At 17.4% G+C, this 11500-nt stretch overlaps 1 protein-coding gene and 1 pseudogene across 2 annotated transcripts; both read left to right on the top strand.

Annotated features, from left to right (window-relative positions):
* Positions 1–3123: 3123 nt before the first annotated feature.
* Positions 3124–3904, top strand: PmUG01_00036600 (Plasmodium exported protein, unknown function; the record flags this gene model as incomplete). The annotated part of the gene is made up of 2 exons (XM_029008641.1): positions 3124–3207; positions 3344–3904. The coding sequence occupies 2 exons, from the start codon at positions 3124–3126 to the stop codon at positions 3902–3904; spliced, it is 645 nt and encodes a 214-aa protein (XP_028858915.1).
* Positions 3905–9847: 5943 nt separating this feature from the next.
* PmUG01_00036500 lies at positions 9848–10464 on the top strand (annotated as a pseudogene). The gene is given in 4 exon segments: positions 9848–9935; positions 9949–10088; positions 10103–10403; positions 10418–10464. Coding segments are annotated over 4 exon segments (576 nt in total).
* Positions 10465–11500: the final 1036 nt, after the last annotated feature.

Here is an 11500-nt window from a genome sequence, read left to right as displayed (position 1 = left end):
AACACGTATAAGAAAGTTTTATTAATACTTGTTTCAAAAGAATATACAAACATGTTTATATATATATAAAATAACAAGTTAATATATATATATCAAACATTAAAATATTGCTATATAAAATATTAAGCAATATATTTTGTTTTACTCCTTAATAAGTAATTTCTTTCAATGAAATCATACAATATAAATAATGTATTACTTGTATTTTTAAAATGTATTTTTATTTTAATTTTTTTGTTATACATACTTTAGATTATTCGATAACATATTATTGGGTAGCGGACACCCACAATTATAAAGTTAAAATGTATATTAGGATTCTATATAAAAATTATTTTAATATATATATGTTATTTGTTAATATTGTATTCGATTTTTTTTTTTATATATTTAATTTGTTTAAACATTATTTATTCAATTTAATATTTAAATATTTTAAATTCTAAATATTTATATAAAAAAAAAAACATAAAACAAAATTTCAAATGTATCATCCATGAGTACGTTCTTTATTCTTAGAAGATGATATATATTCTTTTTTATTTCTAAATATATATTACCTAAATTGTGCGATAAAAATATTTTTGGGTAATTAGTATATATGATCATTATTTTAAATTATTTCTAAAAACATTTTTATGATATTATATGTCTTTAATTTGGATAATAATATATTCCTAGATCTATATATACAATTTTTTTATAGTTAGTACAACAGTCTATGTGAGAATTATAGAATATTAACTTATGATATATTGTTATTTTTCTGTAGTATATTATTATAGATGTAAAAATATTTAAGTAATAAGATGAAAATCATATTTATACTGAAATTATTTATCTTATTTTTATTATTTTAATGAAATATTTTTGAAGCAATAAAATGTACTATTAAATTTCTCTCCTTTATTTTTATATTATATTATTATTTGTATTATGTTATATAGATACTCGAGAAAAAAGGAAGAATATATTAAAATTATTTTTTATAAATAAATATTTTAATTGTATAAAATAATAAAAAATTTCAATGTAATTTTTCTCTAATTTTTTGTTATTTAACTTTATGACAAAGCCATATGACATCTTATTTTTGACAGTATAAAAATAACAGCATTATTATTAATGTTTTTTAAAATAATATTGTGCATATCAAATACATATATAAGAGGATTTTTTTAAGTTTTGTATCATCCGCATTAGCGATTTATTTTAAAAAAAGAAGGCTAAAAATTCATTAATCTCAAATAAAGTTAAATTTTATTGTTTTGCTTTAAAGGATCTGACAGGAAAAAGCTAATAAATATTATGTACAGTCATAAATATACATGTATTTTATATATATAACAATATTTCATAAGAAAGTCACATTAAAATTTTTTTTAAATTCTAAAAAATTTTATTGTTATTAAAAAGAAAAATATTTTAATAATACATAGCACACTTATATTCATAAAGAAATTCGTAGAAATTCATAATATTTAAAATAAATATATGTTAAGGGTATTTATTACAGAGTTTTACATATAAAACTTATTTTCATTAAATTTTTATACATTTATCATCACATTTAATCATATAATATTTTATACAATAAATATATGCCTATATTTTTATGATATTTATTATATAATTAATATATATATATATAATTAAAATGAAATGATGAAATATTTTATATATTCAGTGATATATATTTAAGCATCCAAATATAAAAACGCTATTATTACAAAGCATATATATATATGAAAAAAGTTATTAAATATTACTATATTTAATATATTATTAACTTAATAAATATATAAGTAAAGAATTTACCTTCTAACTATCAATTTTTTATGTAGAAAAATTACATAATAAACAAGAAATATATTCATAACGCTTCAAGAAATATGAGTAAATAATAGCATATGAATAAGAATTGCAAAAAATATAAAACTGTTTTAAAGCTATATTTAAAAATAATGTATATAATTTTAGTATTAATTACTTTATTACATATAATGGGACATATATTTATTCATACTTATTTTTCGATTAATCGTTTAAACATATCTATGTGAATCCATTTTCTGAGCTTAATATATGTATGATATTATAAGGTAAAATGGCTAGCAATTGCGTCTTAAGTATTATTAAAGTGTCAATTAATTAATTATTTATAAATATTGATTAAATTATCATGTAATAAATCTTTAATATTCATTGAATTTTTTTATTAATTATATTTTATTTTTTAATAGAACGATTATTAGAAAAGAATATTTGTCCGTTCAAGTATTCAGTTTTAATATTAATTTATAAACTGTTGTATTATTAAATATTTTCAATTAATATTAAAAGCCAAGAACGAAGTCAGAGTGCAAGAAAATTATGTCATATATATTATTAAAAAATTAAAAATTTAATTTATCTTATATAACAATAAAAGTAACCTCGCTTAAATATCGTATAATTCATATCTATCAGACTTTTAATCGTTTTTTCATAAAATATATAAAAAGCTGACATTGTTGATACTTCCGATTAATTAAATTCCATTAAATCATTGTTACGGTATATCTATATTTTTGTTCTAATTATTCTGCTTATAGCAAATTATTTTAAAAATAATTTTTATAAGACATTAGTTAACTTAAGATATTTTATTATTTTAATCGTAACAAAGAAATTTAAAATAATATTTTTTAAAAGAAGAATTTATGTATTTTATATTATATAATTTTATTATATTTTATCCAATAATCTAACTGAATTAACCAAACCATTTAAATAATATGAAAATAAAATATAAGTAAATTTTTTCCAAGTAAATTATCTTTACAGCAAGTCTAATTGCATTAATTATGTACCATTCAATGTCATTTTATAAACTAATCCATTTATATCATTTTAATATTTTTACGTAGAAAATTTACTAATTACATTTAAATTTTTTTTTCCCTTTATACATTTAATTATATGTTATAATTATATAATATATGCAATTTATAAAATATATATGTGGCAGAAACAATAAAAAAAAATTATAATCTATCTTCTACTGAATATAAGTGATATAATTATATAAATAATAATTTGATTATTGAATAAGTTTTAGCGGCGGTAAATAATTTTGACATGATGATACAAGTTAACAAATTCTTTTTCTTCATTAAATTCTGCGCATTTTCCCTTTTAATATGGACATATCAGAATTCATATAAGGTAGGATAATTTCTATATTTAACAATTTCTATACATTTTTTTGTAATTATACATTTTAATTTTAAAAATTAATATTTTATTCATGCAAAAATATTTATATTTTTATTTAATATCAAATATTTGCTCATATTTTTAGACAAATACATATGGAATATCATATATTAAGAAAATTGATTTAAGTAATTCATTATATGTAAGAGTAGACAGATTATTAAATGAAGAAAGAGGTTTACATTCCCCCAATGGAAGCATGCCTTTAAAAAAAATGTCTCAAAAAAACTTTAAAGTGGCATCTGATACATCATATAATAATGATAACTATGAAGGACGGCTTAGCAAATTAAAAGGAAAATCGTCAAAAAAGGAAAAAAATGTATCACCATCCATTATTAAACCTAAAAATGGATTAGATGATATATATGATATTAAAATGGTAAAAGCATTTGATAATGAAAACAAAGAAGTAAATAACCCTAAGTGTGAATTTGCACAAAAATTTCTAAGGCGTATTCTTGTTATTATTCCAGTTATATTGTTTAGTATTGCTGCATTGGTGTTAGCAATGCTAACAAAAGAAACGTATATAAAAGATTATTCCGCATTAACCTTTTCAATATTTGTTTCAATATTTATTTTAACAGTATTAGTTACTTACTGTAAATTATTGAAAAATATGTACAAGGGTAATAATAAGTAAAATTACGTAAGAGCATTTCTAAATACATATAAAGAATAAAAAATAGGGTAATTCTTGGATATATATATATTGAATGCTTATATATTAGAATACTGTAATTTTATCTTTTAGATAATATATATATATAAAAACTCTTAATACGTAATATGAGAATTCTAGTTTTTTTAACTTTAATCTAAATAAAATCTTTTAAAATTATTTATATTTTCCTTAATATGGATAGTTTGTTAATTTTTTTAGAGTTCTTCTTTATAATTTATTCTGTATAAGTGCTGTAAAAATATCTACATTTTTAATTTATTAATTTTTTTTATTTGTATGTGTATAAAAATTACCAATAAACTATGTTTAAGTTATTGTATTATATTTATATTGTTATTACTTGTTTTACTAGGTTAGTAATTTAATAAATTATTTTCTATTAGTTCATGTGTACTTCAATATGTATGTACATTATTTAGGTTATAACATTTTACGTTTCCTAATTTTTCTATATATGTGTATATATTTAGTGAACATTTATTGTTGTTTGTCATATATTAATTAAAACGGCATTTTATTGACAAAAATATCAAAATAAGCAATATAGTATTTTAATTAAATTTAAAATTAATATTATGCTATTATTAAAAAGAACTATTTTATATTTTGAAATTTCAAATTTCTTATATGATATTTTTTTATTGAGCAACATTTGAATAGAGTAGAGAACATTTTCATTTATATAATAACCAAAAGATTTATTTCTCATCAGTTCATTCTATGTTTATTTTTTCATGAATACTCTAATTATAATACTTTATTTTACTTTTATATTACTCTTTTTTAGTAGTTATGTTTTTAATTTATTTATTATGTCACGTTATCTAAATTTCTTATTTTCTTTATATTCAACAAATATATATTATTAATATAGAATAAAGCTAATTGGATGGGAAACATATATATTTATTGTATGAAATTTCTTTTTTCTTTTTAAAAATAATCTATTTTATTTATTAATTCAAATCTTATTGTAGGGATATTTATTAGATGAAAATACAAAAAATATATAAAATATCAACAATATTCACTAAATATATGTATTTTTTATATTTATATAATATACAAGCGTTTTTCGAATCTTTTCCACGAAGAAAATAGATATAATCATACTAACGTTAGTAAAAAATATATTTTCAGCATAAAAGACATACTTTATCATTTATATTCTTACGATCGTCAAAATTTACCTAAAAATTGTTCTAAGAAAAATGGGCCAAAAGATTTTTTTACAAATAAAACTAAAAGAAAAAAGATAATTCCATACATATAGAATATTAAATAAGAAATCATAAATGTAAAAAAAAGTTGAAATAATTATTAGAAAAAATTTGTTCAAAATTTTGCATAAATATAATAAATTCTATAATGTCGAACTATAGACTAATTACAGGAAATTTTTAATATACAAAATATAATTCTAAAGTATAATACGAGGAATATAGTAAAACTAAATAAAGTTTATATCATTAAAATGACCATGCAAAAGAATTACTTTTTTATTATAATATATTTTATTTAATTTTTTTTGTTATACAAGAAAACTATATTTATTAACATATAACATATTAATTTAATGAACATTTTAGTATACTACACATGTATATTGACTTATAATATATAGTAAAATAGGACAATATATTCGAATTATAACATTTGTTAAGTTTGAGTTAACAATAAATGTAATATATTATAAATAACATTATGTTTATATATTTTTTTTATTATTATAATTTTTAATTTTTTGTGATATATACTATTCTGAATTTAAAAAAAAAAAAAAAACTTTTATTTTATGTATTATTTTTTTTTATTTATTATATTTTTGATCTGCCTACAGCGTTAAGTTTTTTTTTTTTTTTTTATTAATTACAATATTTGATTTAAATATATTAGTGTCATAAGTAGAGAAAAGTTTTAAATTGATATAAAGTATTAATTCAATATTTTAATGTGGATGCGTCAGTAAAAAGAACATGTAATATGTATACAAATTATTTTCGTTGACTTATTAATATAATAAAAAAGGAATTTAAAATTTTCGGTATTATATATGTTAATGTATGAATAATAATCATAATCATAAATTATATTACTTAATTTATTAAAAAGATTCAAAAAAATATGTTAATATTGTTCATAAATTATGTGTTTACTATTTTCATCTATGTAGCGTAGAATAGATGAAAATAAAAAAAAAATGAATGACAAGGATTTACTAATATAAAATTTTATTTTGATATATGATAAATATTTTTGTTAACACTAATATAATGTAATTTAAAACATTGTTTAAACTCATATTCCTTAACAATTCATCTTCATTTATTTGTAGATTTGTTAATAAAATGTTTAGATTCTATTGAAATTATAGAAATACCATGTTACTGTGTGTAAATGTAATGCAAGGGGAATTTTGAAAATTATTCTAAAATATATTTAAAAAAATTTTATAAAAATAAAAATTATAAATAAAATTGTAAAAGTGAGTATATTTATTCAAATGAGCATTTTATTTTATTAATTAGAGTACATAAATAAAACTAGTCATGAATTAAAACTACTTGAAGGAAAAAAGCCAAAATAAATTTTTTATTAAGATATACAACTTTTCCCATTACAAATGAATAAACATAGGAAAATTAAATACATATGTTATTTCCGATTAAGAAAGAGTTATCCAAAATATAATTATTTATGTTAAAAATAATACTTATCATCACAAATATATATATATATATATATATCGTATACATGTAATTAAATATTTTAAAATTATAAGTATTATTATATTTAAATATTATTATACATTACAATTTCTGGTTTATAGTGGATTCCACTGTTTTGTGTAACATAGATTATCCATTTTATTTCTGTTTTAGTTATAATTTCATGAGTTTTTTTATTAACATTTATATATAGGAAAAGGAATAAGCGTTTAATGAATAAAATTGGTTATTTTATTTGATTATTCTATATAATATTCTGTATAATTAATGAATTATACGTTGTATAATAGGCGTATTAATATAAAGTTATTTATTTTTTTCATTGGCGTTATATTACTTAAATATATTTAAACTTATATAAGGTACGAATGCATTAAATAAGTTTTGAGAATAGTAGATTAATTAGAAAAAAATTATATTAAAAAATACTATGGTAAAATATGTAAAATTTTAATGCAAAAAAACATTAGATGAAAACAGAAATTTGACACATTATTATGATAAATTAAAGAATATACGTTTGTGGTGATCTATCTTTGTAGTTCAGTTACTAGTAATAGAATAGTTGAAAAAAATTAATAGATTTATAATAAATATCAGTGGAAAATAATTAATTAATGTAGCTGTAGTTCAATAATATTTTGTTTAAACATATATATAGTATACTATATTATATTTTTAAACAATTTACTGGAATAAAAAACATTATATAACATATAATTATATAACATTAATAACGTTATTGATTAGAAGATGCATATTCAAATATAATAGGATAAATATTCAAAAGAAGCGGTTGTTATACTATATATTATAACTAGAATAATTTAAAAAATGTTAATATATATATTTATTATAACACCATATGTTTATATTATATACATTTAATATTGAAAAATTTAAATATTTCATTAATTAGGAATCAGATTATTTCTGTAAAATATTGAGAATTTATTTGTTAATTTTTCTTAGAATATTTTTGTGGAATATTATTAATATTTTGCATTACTGCTAGATAATTTCAGTGAATCACAGGATTATTATATTCATCTTCTTATTATTATACAAGCATAATTTTGGTTTAAGTGTATTTTATGAAAATATCTTTAAATATTTATGATAAAATAAATTGATTTTTAGAAAAGGATTCTATTTATATTTTTGGCATAATTAAAAAAATAAATCATTAAATATTTTTATTAAATAAAAGGAAAAAGAAAAAGAATTAAAGAAAAATAAATGTGGATTATGTTATTGAGAACGTTAAAAAATTAACACAGTATGATTGCACTAAATAAAATGTATATGTTTTTATAACTTATTTCTTAATATACATATTAGAAGCATCTGCTATTATTAGTTTTTAAGAGTTGCCACATATTTAATGTAAAAAAATTCTTTTAGTTATTTAAAATTTATGTATCTGAATGCATGAATGAATATAAAAGATAGAAGACTTGTATCATTATGAATATTAAAGTACATACATATAATATAATTGAATGATATATAATTATGTCTATTTTTTCAACTTGATTAAATAATTAAAAAAAACAATTAACTGTTGTAAATATTTTTATTCATACCTTTTATATATATTAATTTGTTTTTTATGCACTTTAACTTATTGATATAAAGATAAGAAAATTGCTTCTTTTTTTTTTTGATAATAATATTTTTTTGAATAAGGATTTTGATTATTGTGAGTTATGTTGTAAATATTCTTAGAGTAATATTGCTAAGATATATAATAATTTTGTCAATATAAAAAATATTTAAGTTATTTGAAAATATTAATTTTTTAAGTTTCATCTTAAAGATATATTTTTAATAGTATGTATTAAAATAAAATTACATGGATTTTTTCTAAATTATTTCTTAATAAAAATTAGTAAATTATTTATATTCCTAAATTTTGTTTATGATCCTTTTATATATCTTATAAGTATATTATTTTTTTCACCTTCATTTGTAAAATAATAAGGCTGTAAATATTTCTAATATAATTTAGTTGCATACAATACATTTATATCAAATTCATTTTTATGTTCCTTTTATTTATTATTACATTAGCATTTCTCTCCATATATATTTATATACATTCATAAAAGAGGTAATCAAAATTAGGAAATTACAAAATTTTTAATATTTTATTAAATAATAATAAATTTAATTTCAATTAAAATGTAAATTATTATATTGTAAAATCATTATACAAAATTAAAAACCTCAGTATTATATTAGAGTTAAATATACATGTAAATTCACAAACTTCGCTGTAGCAATAAATTTTATTTCATTAATACAGAAAAGTTTACAAAAGAACATATATATTTTTTTAGATAAATCCTAATTTATATTTTATAAAATTAGTAATATCTTTCTTAAATTGTTATACATATTCTATAGTTTTTATTTCTAGAAAAATTAATATAATTTAACTATAAAGAAAAAGTCTACCAAAAAAATGTATAAAATTAGAATTTTTAAAAGCGAAGCATGATTAAAATTGGTTTCTACACATTTATTTTATATTTAAATTCACAATATATATTCCATATAATCTATATTTTGTATTATTTGAATATTTATAAATATTAAGAAATAAAATCTAAATTTTTTACTTTAAAATATAATAAAAAAAAAATTATTTAATTACTGTACTATATTATATAACTAAATTGTATATTTTAGATACTTATAAATAAAAACAAATTATATTATTTTTATTAAAGTTAATTTTTTATAAATGACATTATTATATAAATTATATAATATATGTTTAAAGTTTTTATTCTTCGTTTTAGTTGTAAGAAACATTTTAATTAGATATATTTTATTACGTTTTAGTAAATAAATAAAAAATTAATAAAATAGATATTATATCCTTTATAATTAAAAAAATATTACAGTATTTCTTGTTTATTACTTAATTAATATAGTATCATTTTAAAACTATATTTCCTGGAACAAAAAATAAAGCCTATCCTTTTTATTAAAATTGTGGAGTTTATCCTTCTAACTTGGATATATAATTTTTACAATAAAGATGTATGATAATATTATTTGAGGAAATTTGCATTTTTTTTTTATTCAGTACTTATTTTTGTCAATTATATTTTTGAGATTTCGATTATTTTTTTAAATAATAAATATTTTAGCTTTCTATTAGAATGCGTTTAAAATATCCCTGGTAGAGCATAGGTATAATATAAAATTAGATTTAAAAAAATTTTCTATATCTAGAAGTATTTGAAGAAGAAACTTATTCATATAATGTATATTTTATGCAAGAGATAACAAGTGATGAACAGAATAATGAAAAATTTGTATATAACAATAGAAAATGAGGAAATAAAACAAACATACAATGAAGGAGTAGTTCATTATATAGAGGATTCAATAAATAATATAAGGTAAAAAAAAATTAATATATAAAGGAAAAAAATATATCGCTTAGAAAAAAAAAATTTTCAAGCAACTTGATTACATAGATTTTACCAGAAAAAGAGTGTTATTTTGTAATATAAAATACGAAAAATTAATAACTATAATGTTTGCACATAAAATGTTTTTACCTACCGTGGTACTCTCATGGGTGTTACTAGTATCATTAGGAGCTATTATTGAACGTTTTTTTGATGAAAAGAGTGTTGTAACAGATGTAAAATATTATGATGTTACATTATTTCTTGTATTATTGGTTATACTAATTGTTATATTGATTATATGGTCTGGAATTATATAAAATTTAAAAAGCATAAAAGTATTATGAAAAGGAAATGTTAGAGTGGATAAAAAAAATACTTTTCTTTCTCTAGAATATGAATTAACGTGAATATATAAATATAGTGTAGTTAGTTATATATTTAAAATAAATATATGAGTAACTTCTTATATTAAATAAACGTACTTATGGGTAGCTAGAATTTTTGTTACACAAGAATAAATAAATGTTTAACTAGTTTATTTGTAAATTTCAATGTTTTAGTGTTTTCAATTATCTATTTTAGAGAATTGTTTAATTTGAATTAGATATTATAGCGTGATATGCATATTAGTATATTTAAACATATTCTAATGACAAATACTTGTTTGTAGGTTCAAATTAATATATAATAGTTCATTTTATATAAATTTATGGTAGGGCGATAATTTGTATTTAAACAAAATATGTGCTCGTTTGAATTTTTCATATTACTGTAGTCCACAATAATTATATGTTGATGTAATTTTAAGATGACAATTATTATTTTTGAAAAAAAGAATGTGTGTCCTTTTTTATTTAATAGAACGAAATGCAATTATTTTATAGAATTATATATATTTATGTATTACTTATGAATAAGCATAAAATTTATTCTATAACATAAATATTATGACAAGCTATAAAAAGCATGTTTATTGCAAATAGCATATGAATTAATGTTTAGTTTTTTTTCATGTTTTATTAAGTAAAATATAAATATATTATAATAATACCTCCATTAAATATTGGTTATATGTAATCCTTAAATAATTTTGGACTTATAAATCTTTACAATTAATTGAAGAACTAAAATATTTTAATAACTTATTGTTGTACGTATGTGCATATTTAATTTATTTTAAAAAAATTACTTAATTATATTATATTGATTATTAATAAATATTTATTCTCTATATTATGTTTATAACTTACATGATTGAAAGCTTATATTAATGAATAAAATTTAATCGGTTATTCTTGTATAATTTGTTTAAATTACATTATTTTTGCTATTTAATAATAATAAATTTAAAATATTTTGTTATATTTCTATAAAAGTAAAAGTTTTCAATACGA

Source organism: Plasmodium malariae (assembly GCF_900090045.1).
Source record: "Plasmodium malariae genome assembly, contig: PmUG01_00_17, whole genome shotgun sequence".
Classification (NCBI taxonomy): Eukaryota; Apicomplexa; class Aconoidasida; order Haemosporida; family Plasmodiidae; genus Plasmodium; species Plasmodium malariae.
This window is presented reverse-complemented; position numbering and strand designations above follow the sequence as displayed.